At 39.5% G+C, this 14,967-nt stretch overlaps 3 protein-coding genes and 1 non-coding gene across 7 annotated transcripts in view; all 4 read left to right on the top strand.

The window, feature by feature from the left end:
- Window positions 1–25: 25 nt before the first annotated feature.
- On the top strand, window positions 26–2,789 carry stx11b.1 (syntaxin 11b, tandem duplicate 1). The gene is made up of 2 exons (XM_056404592.1): window positions 26–734; window positions 1,886–2,789. Exon 2 carries the CDS (start codon window positions 1,893–1,895, stop codon window positions 2,787–2,789), a length of 897 nt encoding a protein of 298 aa, XP_056260567.1. The 5' UTR covers window positions 26–734; window positions 1,886–1,892.
- Window positions 2,790–2,816: 27 nt separating this feature from the next.
- LOC130187192 (syntaxin-11-like) lies at window positions 2,817–6,042 on the top strand. 4 transcript variants are annotated; one of them, XM_056404589.1, is made up of 3 exons: window positions 2,817–2,905; window positions 3,873–4,105; window positions 4,886–6,042. In XM_056404589.1, exons 2-3 carry the CDS (start codon window positions 4,048–4,050, stop codon window positions 5,776–5,778), a joined length of 951 nt encoding a protein of 316 aa, XP_056260564.1. In that variant the 5' UTR covers window positions 2,817–2,905; window positions 3,873–4,047; the 3' UTR covers window positions 5,779–6,042. The 4 variants fall into 4 exon arrangements, with proteins under 4 accessions (XP_056260564.1, XP_056260563.1, XP_056260566.1 ...); XM_056404588.1 differs by having other exon boundaries at window positions 2,823–2,905; window positions 3,911–4,105; XM_056404591.1 differs by lacking the exon at window positions 2,817–2,905 and adding an exon at window positions 4,549–4,643 and having other exon boundaries at window positions 4,018–4,105.
- A 1,745-nt stretch (window positions 6,043–7,787) lies between these two features.
- Window positions 7,788–7,870, top strand: trnal-uaa (transfer RNA leucine (anticodon UAA)). The gene has a single exon. It is a non-coding gene; the product is annotated as a tRNA-Leu (tRNA).
- Window positions 7,871–11,051: 3,181 nt separating this feature from the next.
- utrn (utrophin) overlaps window positions 11,052–14,967 on the top strand; it is a 170,979-nt gene continuing 167,063 nt past the window's right edge. Inside the window, exons 1-2 of the mRNA XM_056405711.1 lie at window positions 11,052–11,468; window positions 13,166–13,328. Coding sequence (XP_056261686.1) covers window positions 13,256–13,328 — 73 coding nt within the window. The 5' untranslated portion in view covers window positions 11,052–11,468; window positions 13,166–13,255. The remainder of the gene's footprint in view (window positions 11,469–13,165; window positions 13,329–14,967) is intronic.

The following is a 14,967-nucleotide window of genomic DNA, read 5'->3' as shown; positions in this document are numbered from 1 at the left end:
TTGTTTACAGTGTGCTGGGGGCATATATAATGGGGGCATATATAAGTGTTCGATCTAATCAGGGACAAAGAAGCTGGTAAAACATTGGCGTGTCTGTAGCTCTGTGTTGATCTATTCTAGTAGAAGTCATTAGGGCGTGGCTGCGAAAATGTTGACATCACAGCACCACCTTGTCTCTCTCTACTCCGGCACCGTCAGGTATCACGGCCAGCTGCACTCGAACATACACTCTTTCACGGCGACTTTATCCCGCAGGACAAAGACGCAGTGGCCAGTGATTTACATATGTTGTCATTGTGATAAATAAGCAGAGAGATCCCCGTCAAAAAACACATATAGTGAGCTAATTAATAACTTCTTGTTTTATTCTACCCCAGGAAAAGGTTAGGATATGGCATACTAGTTTAAATTGTCAATCACTTGCTTTACACACCCCAGGCTGTTCAATTGACTCTCCTAAGATGCAGCGTCACTGCCAGGCCAAACCGACCGGGCCTCATTCCTGAAGTCACATCCTTACAGTTGCATGGCGTGGCGCAATACATCACCCTAACAAAACCACGGTGGAAAACGAGCTTTGGCTCCAAAGATAGCTGCATTACGCATCTGGGCCCTTTGTTTGTGCTCACGGCCCAGAGCAGTCGACTTCAGATCTCTAGGATGGTGCTGTGGCACCGCGGCCACCTTACATTAAAGGACAGCGTGTGATATCTGTGGACATCAAAGCAAAACAGGTAAAGGTCTTTCCTTTAGTCCTGCAATCATGAATGAATATAAGTAGGTTTGACATCATTTCAGCCCGCTGTTGATACAGGAAATGTTATAAATGTTATTTTTTTTTTTTTTTAAATCATGATGTTGATGTGTTGATAGCTACACTGTAGAGGAGAAAAAAGCTGATGATTTAAACAATAAGTTAGCCATGGTTTTGGGAAAAACATACCATTGTGATTTCTCCTAAATAAATTTCTTCAAAATAGATATACATGGTTTTTATATACGTTTTTTACCATTTGTATCATGAATTGTCTCATAAAGCCTTAAGGTATTGACAAAATGACTAGGTGTTACCTGTTACATTTACCTTAAATATTTTAACCATGAGATAAAATAGTTACAGATCATCTGATTAATTCTAACTATAAAATGATGAGTGTTTTTGGAGGAGTATAAAGTATTGTAATAGTCTAGAACAATGATGTCCAACCTGTTGACATGATTCTGTGTATGTCAGAATTTGTCAATTCCAATATTTTATTCAGTATATTTCAACATAAGGAACTGTATAAGGCACACACAGCTAAGATTATTAGCCAAAAGATTTCCTGAAATTTGTGAACCTTTGGTCTAATAGCCTTAGAAATTACTTCTAATGATGTCACCAGCCTCCTTATTTCACATTTGAAATGTCTTCTTTAGACTATTCCCCAAACTCCAAGACATAACTGTCGGACGTTCAGAATCTGATGCCCTAGTTAGAGTTGAAGAGCTAAAATGAATGTCTGGATAAAGACGTCAGACTGATCGCAAGTTAAAAGAACTAGTTTGGTGAGAAGCAACACCTTGGACTATTCTTTGGAGAACCTGTTAGACCAGTGACTGGTACTGGGTGGATTTTATCTGAAGGAAGAAGGAAAATACTTTTGAACAGGCACAGCAGCTTAAATTAGACACTGGATATGTTTAAGCTTGCAAATTAGAGAGTTGTTTTGTGAATGTAATCTGTATCTTTCTTTGATTTAGTTTTCTCAACCTTTATATGGCGAAAAGTTAAATCAATTCCAGCTTTTAATGAGCCATGTTTGCCAATGTGTGTTAGAAGAAAGATAAACAGACAGAGAAAATCATCTTCACAACCTAAACCAAATCTTCTCTTGCTCTGCAGCCTAACCATGAGGGACAGACTGAGCCACCTACAGGAAATGTCCAGCAGCCATGTGGAGCCGATGGAGTATGAAGAGTTCACTGTCTCCGACTCCTTCAGTAATGTGGACCTGGAGGAGGAGTTGCCCCATGAGGCAGTAGTGTTTGACAACAGCCCTGCTCTGGTGGAGGTCTTTTCCCAGTCACAAGATATCCACAGAGAGATCCAACTCATCCGCCTGGAGGTAAAAAGGCTCCGTGAGCAGAACTCGCGCATGCTCCAGGGCGTCACCACCATGAGCACTATCAAAAAGGACTCTAACGCCATTGGTGCTGATATAAAGGCTCGGGCTGAGGATGTTCTAGCACGCCTGCAGGCCATGGATGGCACAGCCCACAAGCTAGAGGAGGCGCATGGTTCAAATTCTGCCATCACACGTATTGCCAGAACCCAGTATGCTTGCCTTAGCAATGGTTTCCGTGATGCCATGTTTGACTATAATGAGGCTGAGATGAGCCATCGGGAGAACTGTAAAGCCCAGATCCAGAGGCAGATGGAAATAGTGGGACGTGAGGTCACAGGAGAGCAGCTGGATGAGATGATAGAGAAAGGTCAGTGGTACATCTTTAACGACAACGTGGTGGCTGAAGGTAAAACAGCTCGATCAGCTCTGTCCCAGATTGAGAAACGTCACCAGGAGTTGGTGGACCTGGAGACCCGTATCAGTGGCATCCATGAGATTTTCCTGGACATTGCCATGTTGGTGGAAGAGCAGGGCCCCATGCTGAACTCCATCCAAACTAACGTTCAGAAAACTGATGAACACATACAGGATGCCCTCGTCAAACTTGGCAGGGCCAAGCGCCATGATAGGAACAACCCATTTAAAAAGATGTTTTGCAGCTGTTTCCCATGCATCGACTAATGATTGTACAGTACAGAGATGGGTAGAGTGATGGGAAAATATGCAAAGTGCTGTCCAGAGAAGGAAAAGAGGGAGACCCTAAGGAAATTAAACACGTTATGTACTTGTGCTTATCAGTAAGTATTTGCCAATATAGCCTGTAGAGTAAATGTATAATAAGTTTTTTCCAGGAAGTAAAATAAAGATTGGAAAAAAAAAGGTTAAATCAAGATTGAGAGACAAACACAGCTATCATGTAAAATATTTAAAAATTATATTTAAGTAATCCTTTGATGTCTGTAGTATTTTTGTGAAAGGTTTGAGACAGGTATCTCAAATCCAAATTCATCCCCCATGACTGAGGTGTGATGCAGATGATAATATTTTCTGCATTACTGTATATATAAATTATGAAATTCATGGGTTGATAGAAACTATTCATTTTGTCCTCCGTTATTTTCTAAGGATACTGGTAACTAACAGCATTTTGTCTAAAGATTTATTATCACTCTTGATATTACGCAGAGATCACACTGTTGATGTGTTGTGATGTATATCATCATACTTTTCACTGCCTTTTTATGACAATGTATAATGTCTTATTTTTGTCTTTATTCTCATGGTGACTTGTATATAACATAAACAACTGTATTAAAATACAAGTGCGTTTATTCTTGTTTAAATCTACATCAATGCATGAAAATAAAGACTTAAAGAGTTTTAATCTTTGGTATACATTAATGCATTTTCTTAATTTAAGTGAGAACTTAAATTAAGAAAATGCTGATACACAGTCACACCAGGGGTACTGCTAAAAATGTTGATTATGATAATTAATATATATGAGCCCTGGCATTTTCTAGGTCCTTTGTCTCCTAAATCATCCAGGGTCCTCAATGACCCCAAAACATACATCCACACACACAAATGACATCGCTCAAACCAACATGTGGCAGCTTGTTTTGCATTGATAAAGTGGTGCACTGTCAAATAGTTAAATTCCTCAGATTTCCAAACTAAATTTCTCATGAGCACTTGTTCTGGATGCATAATTTGAAAGGAATGTCGTCTTACTTAACTGACCCTGTATCTTGCTTCCTGAAGTGACAAGAAACTTTGGGGGGGGTACATTTCTCTTCAAGGAAGTACCGAGTGTCACAAAGGGAAGGCTGTCACCTGGGAGTGGAAGGGGGCGGCAGTCACACACACATGGTGAACACCCAGTAGACAGCCAGCTTCAGAACAAATACATGCTTAACCTCGGCCTTGGACCAAATAAATGAGAGTGAGAAAGACTGAAGGATTGTGTCTGGTATTGCGGAAGCCAGTCACATCAGGTAAGATATTTTAATTTGACAACTAAATAACATTTGATTGATTTTGGTGTGGCAGAGGCAGCTGGAGACAAGTGGATAATTGATAGGACTTAATTAATGCTACACTGCCCAGGCAGCTTGAAATGTTAGGAATGATTCAATCATAGTTAAAGTAAAAAAAAAGTTTAATTGTTTTATCATATATTGGGACAGCTTTTAAAATAGTTTCATTAACTTTTACCAGTATAAAGAATGAGGAAATGGATTTTCTGTGTAAAAAACTGAGAGTGTATGACGGGGTCAGTGACAAAGGTGTAGGCAAACCACACCAAATATTGAAAGTTTTGTCCAGCATGAGATTGACAAAACAAAGGTACTGAGAACAACTCGGATATATAAACATATATCGCATATGTCTTCTGCCATAACCACACTTTCAAAAGATGTGTCTATTTTTCAACAAGATAGTGTCTTCCTTGTTCCTGGTTTAAATGACAACATTCCACTGAGGTGTGACAGCTGTCATTGTTTGCCACCAAAGAAAGAAATCCTACTGCAGGTAAAACTGACCAGTCTTTGTGTGTAGCAGTTTCAGTAGATTTTATAATAGTGACTTATGCATACAATCAGCCAGTAGACTGTATATTTAAGCCCTGTTACCACAATGTTTAATGCCAACTTCTATGTTCCCTGGCTGTGAGGGAGTTATGCATTTTAAGTGTTAAACCTGATGAAGCTAATCAAAAGCTGGAATAGAAATGAGTCCAATAACCAACATGTTGTTTTACACTGGTCTCTCAGGCAGAATGCGGGACATGCTGGAGAGGCTGCAGACCATTAGTGAGGAGCAGGAGGACTATGATGAGGACTATGATGGAGACAAAATGACTCTGTCTCAACAGGCAGTGGTGTTTGAGAACTCCTCAGCTATTGACAAGATCCTGAAGGAGGCCCACTCTCTACGCAAGGAGATCTCCTTGCTCCGCTTAGAAGTTGAGCGTCTGAGCACACACAATGAACGCTTTGGGACTTCTGTGCGACGCCTCACCCTACTCAAAAAGGACTCGGACTCCATCGCCAGGGCGATCCAGCAACGTGGGGAGGCTGTGTACATCCGCCTGCAGGCTCTAGGTAAGGAGAGCAGCCAGCTGGAGGAGAAAGAAGGTCGCAATTCAGCTGTTGGCCGCATAGCCCGTGTTCAGTATGACACACTGACCCAAGCCTTCCACACTGCCATGAGTGACTACAATAAGGCCGAAGAGAAGCAGAGGAGCACATGTCGGGGGAGGATCCAGAGGCAGGCCTCCATTATGGGGTCTGACATCAATGATGAGCAGCTGGACGTGCTGGTGGACAAAGGGGGTGAAGGATGGACTGAGCTGTCCCAGAGTCTGCAGGCACAAGGTACACGCTCACACCGGTGGGCAATGTGTGAGATGAAAGGCAGACACAAGGAACTAGTGGAGCTGGAGGCCAGGATGAAGGACGTTCATGAACTGTTCTTGAACATGGCCATGCTGGTGGAGGAGCAGGGATCCATGATCAATAATATCGAGTCCAATGTGTGTAGAACTCAGGAACATGTTGAAAAAATCAACGTTCACATCAAGAGGGCCATTCGGTACAAGAGGAAAAATCCATTTACTCAATGTTGTCCCTGTCTACCCTGTTGGAGACACAACCAAACATTTTAGAAATGATTTTGACGTTATGCAATTTTGTGGATGATTGAAAACTGACATAAATATTTAGCTGTGTAAAAGGCTATGGCCAGCTGAGAAGAAATGTTATACAATATGCTTTATTTATAGTAAATCCAACCTTTACAAGGACACTCAGTTTTCCCCTGTTGCCCTGAAGTGAAGCAAACTGTATTTCTTTACCTGATGTAAGAGGTTTTCAACTGTTCAGATTGTCTGAAGTTTGATTAAGAGTAAAATAACTCCTCAGAGAATGAATCCAATTGTGGGTGTGGCTGCTTGAGAGAAGTTTACATTTTAAACGGAAGTTATTTTAATTTAAGTTGAAACAATTCATGCTTTAAGCAGTTCGCTGATATGGAAAATAAATTCTTTTTTTTTAACAAATGAAAACCATTTTGTCATAATTGGCAAAACGCCAATTTAGTTAGTTGGGTCATGTGGGAAAAAGTTTCACATGTTATTCAGAAGAATTGGAGTCATGAGAGTGATGAGTAGCAGTAACAATGGAAGGAGAGTGAACAAAATGCAGTTAGTGGTGCTAAATAAGCTGCATTTAGAAGAGTGGCGAGGATGCAGAAATGCAAATTATCTCATGGTGAGGTGACCTATGGTTGTGCTTTAGCAGAAATCTTCTCCTGGTCTGTTGTAAGTGGGAGGAAATTGAGGCAGACAGAAGTGAAAATGTGAAAGCTGAAATTCCCAAAAATTATAAGAGGTGTATCAGGTCTTTAAGGCTGATCAGTTTGGTTTAAAATATTAAACTGATCTAGTTAGCATAAGAACTGCAATTATGGGCTACAGAGATGGCATCTCAAACAACAGCGATATTAAATGTTAATTCAGGTGTTAAAAATAGGAAATGACGCATCATACCCCGTTGAAAAATGGGGAAAATCTGTTTGGACAAATCAGCCGAATGTTCCAGATTTTTATCAGTCAGGCAAACTGTTAGATTTAAGAAGAGACATGTCATGTGATCCATTGACATTACCTAACCTATAGTGTAAAATAAGAGAGTTGTGGAGTTGTTACCGAAATAGCATGTCAGACAGTGTGGTATTAGAAGTGATAATTATGATATTATGAATTATTAAACAGCTGGTGGAGTTGGGTTCATGAATGAACAAATCCACTAGTTAATGTTGCCAGTTTCTTTTCTTATGAAAAATAAAACATATGGTAATTATTAATAATTATTAATAATTATCCAATTATATATTTTATATATTTCACTTTATTGTATTACTTTAAAACTGACTACAAATTACCGTGGAAATGTATGTCGTAAAGAGGTATATAAATAAATTAATAAGGACTTGGTCGCGTCTGTCCTGCTTGGATGGCTGGATCTGACAGGCTCAGAAACATCCAGAAGTAGCCGTTAGTGTCGCTTCAAGTCTCCCAAGTTTCTACGGACTTTACTTTGCAGCTTCACCTGCATTCCCTAAATGACTACAGAGATTCCATTCTGTCTTCTTGGTTTTTTTCTTTGCTTCGTACCTTTTTTGGTCATCGTGTGTGGTGTAGTTTTAGCCATACTCACCACCAAGTGTGGCTGAATCGTGCCGAATTGAGGTCCAAGTCTGCCGAAACTTGTGCTATATTAGTTAGCATGTGCTAACGTTATTAGCTTCAGATTGTAGTTGGGTATGGTTAGCTATCTTTCCAGTAGTATGGTAACGATATGTGTAGCAGGGGTTTTTGCAAGCCAACAAGCTGATTTTTTGTTTTATTGTTTTGCCAAAGCCGTAGTTACAGCGTAGTTTGTTCAAAAGCTGTGCCATTAGCAAGTACGCTTCGGTGCTACTCCACAAGTTAGCTGCTAAGCTTGTGCTAGCATTATTGTTGCTATGCTGCATTGTTTACACCGGACTAGTACAACCATGACGTACATGCGGCTAGTGTAGTTGTTATTTGAAAAATAAACACAAAATAACAACATACAATTCATGTTTGTGTTCATTTTTTGAATGGGAAGTGTGGTACGTTCGGGTGTATATACCAGGATGGCCGAGTGGTTAAGGCGTTGGACTTAAGATCCAATGGACATATGTCCGCGTGGGTTCGAACCCCACTCCTGGTAAAGTCTTTTGATGATGTCTCTGTCACATTCATGAAGATAACGCAGACAAACATAAATACAGTGCCCAACACAGACAGGCATCATAAAGTAGAAACAGAATTCATGATATCAAGTAAACGCTCGGCTGCTGACTTCCGTCTCCATCTAAAGCGCCACAATGCAGTCATAATATTTAGGGTTACAGCGAATACAAACACGAGCTTCGATAAGTCGCCATAACGTGATAAAGTCATTTGTGATAGTAGATAATGTTTCTCTGCTGTGATCGACTAGTGTAAGACATGTAAAGACACTGCAAACTGTCCTTCCATATATCAGTTCTGTTTTTTTACTTCATTTAAATACAACGTTTTTGTAGCTGCATTTAATGTAAAAGCATGGCATCTAAATAAAATGGTCAAGATCGACAGCGACGCAGTTTTGATGGTACAATAATGCTGAATTATCTGATCGGTCGAACAATAAAGAAGTTAGGCTTAGAATATGATATGCAGTAGTATATAGTGTAGTACGAAGTAAGCTGTTCATATATTTTTATACAGTACAAGCCCCCTTCCCGCTGGCTCATTCAATCAGAATATTCATATATTTGTCAGATTTGATGGATGTGTCTATGTGATGAGGCCAATAAATTTTGACAAGGCTATTTGTTGGGAACATTTATAAATTTGTGGATATCTGTTGTTTTTCTTCGCTGTGCTTGTCTAGTAAAGTCCTGTTGGCTAATGTAGTCAATGTTTTAGGAGTAATTGCACCTTCCCGGACAGAAGAGGGCGCTCTAAATCGTTTTTGCAGTCTCTGGGCTGGAGTCCAGCATTGGCCCACTGGAGGCCCACACACTTTCATCCCTATAATTTCTCTGCAAGGGCGATGCCTTGGACTCATGGATACCCAGTCATCTGCATCTGCCACAGGAAAAGCTTCTCAGAAAATAGCTGTAACAGCTCTTCTAAAGTAGTTTTTTGTACCGTAGACACATAGATCAAGAAGTGTTAGATAGAAAAGACGCCTATTGAAACCTGTTGAAATTCCATATAAGTCTTTTGCACTACATTGTACCACATGTCAAGCAGTTTTGTCACAAAATTCAGTAGATAACTGTGTGAAAAAGACAGTTGACTTGAATCCTTGAGATTTTTTCATTTTACAAATTAATCTTTGTAAATATGTCAGTGAACTTATAGGTTTGAGTTTCCTTGTCTGGTTACTCCCTCTATGACAACCACCAAACAAGTATACTGTCACTTGATAGGTGTTCGAAGCCTAAGAGAGCACTAAATTGTGAAACTGAGCTTCTTGTTTGAGCTGTGTGAGGAAGCATCCACAAAAGAACCTGACAACTGAGAAGAGGGAGGGAGAAGGATGAGGGCTTACAATGGAAGATCAACATATCTCCATCCCCAAAGCCTCAGAGATTCTTTCCAAGGGGCCTTGATCTATTATTCAGTCCCCATAGGTACTGGAAAAGTTGTTGCTTTTCAGGCCAACACATCACATAGTATAATAAAATGAAACCTGATACAAAAGATGGTGGAAGGGTTTATTGAAACCAAGATTTCTGTTGTTATAATTATGGTTATTTATATTGTTACAGTTGTTTTTTTAAATTATTTTGTAATTTTATTTCCCTCATCTTTTAATGTATTTTCATATTTCAAGTGCATTTTAAATGGTCTGCTGTTTGTTCAGTTTTGTTTGCATTTTGTTTATGAAATGTGCTATAAATGAAGTACGTTATTATTGAAGGAAATGTTTTATATATTAAATAGCCTGCATTCATTTTAAAACAATGGAATTTAAATAAAGTAGATTTATGGCGAGACATTCTCTGTTATATGCAAATTTGTATTACTGACAAAAAAGGTGAATCAACTAGATTTTAGATTAAACTAAGATATTTAATGGCTCACATGTTATGCCTATCTTTAGTTTTTCCCAAATTTGCCCAATCATTTCTAAGAGTTTGTTGTGATAAATGTGAATCAGTGGTGGAAAGTAACTAAATACATTTATTCGAGAACTGTACTATACACTTTTGAGATATTTTACTCTGCTACTTTACACTTACAGTTGACCAAATTTTAGTGGGAAATATTGTACTTATACATTTATTGACAATACTTACAAATTACTTTGAAGAATTTAAATCAAAACATATGCTCAGTCAATAAAGTTGTTCAATCTTTTTTCCCAACAGAGTAGGTCAAACTGAGTCTACTTTGACCAGCTGCAGCATTTACAGTAAATGCGGCTCACATGCTCATGCATCAGAAATGATAATCCAATAATATAATATATAGACTTAATAAATGACTGATAGGTCCATTCTTCTGCATAAGGAGTACATACATTATGGTAGTACACATTTTTCATGCTTTAACTACAGTTTGCTGTACATTTACTCTAGTAAGAGCTTGAATCTTGAGTTTTTTTATATTGTGGCTTTGCTAGTTGTTCACAGTCAATAGTTTTCATCATTTTGTTGAATGAAACATTAGCTACACATATATTTCAATAAAACGCATGGTTTGGTGTAAATAGTCAATTTATGGTGCCTTTATGTGGAAAAGTTTCACAAACTCTTGTCCTAATAAACAGAGTAGTTATTATTCCACACAGTTTCTTTTAAAGCTTTTTGTTTTCCAGTGGGAATCACTGGTTTCGCTGGTGTTACGTCACGTGACGCCCACCGCGCCATGTTTCCATCTCCGCGTCAGGAAAACTTTTACAGCCAGAGGGAAAAGCTCAAGTCCGTTGTCAAGTCACCCAGTGTGAGCGCTGTGGCTCCGGTCAAAACCTTAAAAAATAAATTTGGCTAACGCGGCGTTCGTGAAATAACAAAAATGATGCCCATAGCGAGAGAAAAGCGGTAATCGGTATGAAATGTCAACATCACTGTTGTTATGTCACTGGCCGTTAATGTCAAAAAAGTCATTTAAAAGTTCATACATGCAAGCAATAGAGTAGCAGTGTGTCTGTTAATGCTGGAAGCCTTAATGTAAACCGATTTTTTTTACATTACCAAACGCGACAAATTATTCCAAATTGTCGGAAAAGCGACTGTTTTTGCCAGTTGATTTGACTTCACGGTGAGCTTCAGAGGCTTTTACTTTGAAGGACGTGTTGAAGCATATCCGCTACGTTTAGCTAACTCTGCGCCGCTTAACACTGCAAGCAGCAGGGAGAAAGAGTCAAGTAAGCAACAGGAACAAAGTTGTGGGACCTGAGTCCACAGTACCGCGGTGTTGACGCGTGAAATGTAATAACCATCTCTCCGTTTCCAGGAGACAGCCTGCCGTGCGTTTTCAAGAATACGGTAGTTGTGCTTTGCTTTGCGTGGCAAAAAGGCGTCTCTAAAGCTTTTTTTCCTCGCACATTGTGGAGACTGGATGCGCTTGTGGACGGTTGTCTCTAGTCAGCTAGTTAGTTAAAAAGAGTGCCTAGTACCTCGTAGAAAATGCCTTAAATTAATTGAATTGATGTACTTTTTAAGTTTTCAACTTCTCAATACACTTGGCTGTATTTGTGTATCCATACGCCACACGTTTTGGACTTGTTGTGAGGGATCACGTCTCCTGACTCCTTGGTGACAGCAGAGGTGAGTGTGTGACTTGGATCCATGAATTGCCTTGGACCTGTAAGTAAGTGTTAACCGTCGTTTGAAATTGGACTTTGGGTGTAAATTAAGACTCAAATGTCAAAACTTTGAAATAAACTACCAAAAAAATCACGTCTCATCGTTCACGTAGCACTTGGTGTACACTGCAGGCAAGCTCTAAATACTGCAGTCATACCTAAGAAATAAAACATTAACTACGACAAGGCAATTATAGATTTTCTGTCTTAAAGTCCTTTTAATTATTTTGTTGCAGTATCGTGTTTTCTCTTCCAGGAATGCGGTAATGTCGTCAGTTTTAACATAACATAGACGTGCATTAAATTTACTGGGCTCAAGCCAAGGCACTGACATTCTGGTATTGTTCAAATCAACTAAACTAAAAGTTCTGCACTACACTTGCGCCTGTATAGCTCAAGAGAGTCAAGATTAAAGTGTCTGATTGTATCCCCTCAGTGTATTGCCTTGGTTGTCAGAAAAACTAGTCCTCTGACAGTGAGAGGAACCGAAATTGTAAAGACACCAGCATGATGGATGGGACTGCCTCTTCCCTTAGTTTACAGTTGTTATTTTTGGGTCTTGCATCATCCCTCAAGAACACTGCTTGATAAAACTACACATAAACTCCTTTCATGGTAAAAGCAAGCTATTTTTGGTAGTGAGGATGATTGAATTTTTACTGAACGGATTAAAACAGACTATTAGCACATGCATCAACACTACAGTAAAAAAAAAAAAAAAAAAAAAACAGGTTTCAAAAGCTGCAACAACTCTCATTGAAATAACATGTGATGCTGCTGCACCAACTGACATATTCACTTGGTCAAAATGAACATTTGGAGATTTTGACAGATGGTGTTGCATTGTTGGAGCTAACTCACAGTGTCCTGTGTGAATCTGAACTGCAACAGATAGAAACAGCAGTGCAATTTTCAAATAGTTTCATACAATTCTGTGTAATATGATGTTTCATTCATTAATTCCTTAAACGAAACTCTCATCACTTTCCCTCACACCCTTTTAAAAGATATCACTCAGTTAAATGTCCAGGGTCTGAAATGAACAAGTTTGCCAGAAGCTGGTAGACTAAATGAAAGTCTTACTATTTATACAATGGAAAAACTTTGTAATTCAGCATGATGTGCAACAGAATTCAGTTGCACCTCTACTACCTTGCTTTGTGGGTGTTTCAAACTCTGAGATTATTGACTGCTTTGTTCCTGGGCTTTACAAAAGTCTACAGCGTAACTGTCAGCTATTACAGTTTCAATTACTATAACAGGAGTCGTTTTAGATATAAATCAGTGCTAAGATTGTCAGCCTAAAGCCATGGTGTGAAACCAGTTTGTTTCTTCTCCAACAGTTCTGAGTGGAAATCAAGGTGTAAGTCTCAAGCAGCTGTTAGTGTTTTAATGACTTATGGTGTTCCTCATCAAGTGCCAGATCTTCCTGTGTGTTATGTGACCATGTTTGAATGTTTGGTGTGTGTAGCTCCAATGCATGTGACACCTCCACTTTCCAGGCCTCCTTATGAGATTAGTTTTCACTGCTTAAGGTCACATTTTAAAGTAGAAAAGCGCTAACAGAAGAAGTAAAGTTTTTATTATTTCAGTAAGTGCTGAGCAACTGTGACTTTAATTACTTTACAATTCGACTTTATGTTTTATTCTTACTTACAGGTACAGAAAAAGGGCTGTTACACTGTGTGTCAAGGGGCCTGACAGCATCACACAACTTCAGGTAATCTTGCATTGGATTAATTGGCAACCATGGCATCACATGCAGACACCGGAGAGGGAGGAGCCAATGAAGAGTTCAATGACATCATCAAATGGAGATCTGGTATGTTTTTTTTGATAACTTTGTCACAGTGTGTAAGTCTGTGTGTAGGTGTTTAACAAAATGACAGTTTGTCTCATAAGTGCATGGAGAGAACTGTTTGTTGTACGTGCATGAGAGCAGCCAGTGAAAGGAAACACTGACACAGCCAGAAATCCTGTTGTGCATAGTTAAACTCAGTTCCCATGGAGGCAAGGGGAAAAGGGACAGAGGCAAAGCAAGCGACAAAGGCATGGAGAGAACAGGGGATGGTCGACTGTAACACATTTGCTCTGAGAAAGAGAAAGTAACAGGAAAGGTGACAGCAGCAGAGAGAATGGGAAGACAAGAATTCAGGGATGGGTTTAAAGAGCCGCACCCTGTGATCCCTTTCTCTGTGGATCATTCCATTCCATAAGTTAATCTTTTGTAGACAGAACCCTGAGCTAGAGAGGCAGACACACAAACAAGATGTTGTTCTAGCAGAGGAGTGTTTTAGTTGAGCAAGCCTAAAAACAAAACATTGAAGGTCAGCACACTGTGTAGAATATGTTCCTGATGTGTGTCCATCCCTGCTCAAAGCCACCCAAAAAATGTTTTTTATACTTACGAGCACCCACCTTCTTAACTTAGAGGACTTCAATCTGGACTTCACTTCACAAAGGTTTATTTCACACTTCGTATTAGGTAAAACAATCTGATGAAGGTTTATGCACTGAAATGTCAACGTCGCAGACGCACCTGTCGATTCACAGGTGTGAAAAAGATCTGCTTCTTACACTTTTGTATTTATCAAATGAATATATGATTACTTTTATATCAGGCCGAAAGGGTCGGTAAAGCACACCACATTTAAAAATCAGAGTGAGTAAAGTGATTTTGGTAAATCATGTTTTAAGTCTATTAATTACTGAATGAATAATTCAATGCAGGTGTTGTACACAAAAGCTGCGCCCTGCACGTGTGCACTCAGAAGACACCACTTACATTACATACTGTAGGAACAGAAAGCAAAGAGGGAAGCAAGCCAACACATGAAAGTATAGTCATATGTGCCAAACCTAGTGTATTAGACAAAGTCATCTGCCTTGTAAGGAAATTGAAGTTATAAATCATTGGTATGTAAATCATGTAGCCTCCATTGGTTTGATAGTGTTGACGGTAGTGTGCATGATGAATTCACCATATAAACACTTATGTTGGCATCAAAAAGTGGGGGCATTTGTCCTTAGTTACAAACCTGCCCAACACTATGGCCCAGTCCCACTGTCAACTCCCCCACCTTGCTGTCACTCTCTGTCTCTCTCTCTCGCTCTGTATCATAAACTGTAAAATGCAGCAGAAAATAATGTAAAGAAAAGTGTAGATGTATCCACCCTCTGGCCCATGTTCCAGCTTTCCCCGCTTGCCCAGCCTCAGAGCACTGGCAGATTCTGTGCCAGGAATTCCACCGTGCCGATGGAGTTTGTAATTTACAACGCTTGTCTCCAGACCACAATGCTTTTCTTACGAAGATTCAGGTTTCCCTAGCAACCCTAAAAGTAATGTTTTCTTTCATGGCAAAGAGGGGAAAATTTAGCACGTAGCTTAGCTGCACACTAAAACAACCCTGGAAATACAGCAGAGCAAATTTGTGTTGAGGTAACATTCAGACTGTGGCCCA

This window comes from Seriola aureovittata, chromosome 19 (genome assembly GCF_021018895.1).
Source record: "Seriola aureovittata isolate HTS-2021-v1 ecotype China chromosome 19, ASM2101889v1, whole genome shotgun sequence".
Classification (NCBI taxonomy): Eukaryota; Metazoa; Chordata; class Actinopteri; order Carangiformes; family Carangidae; genus Seriola; species Seriola aureovittata.
Note: the sequence above shows the minus strand (reverse complement) of the source record. Positions and strands in the feature narration are given on the sequence as shown.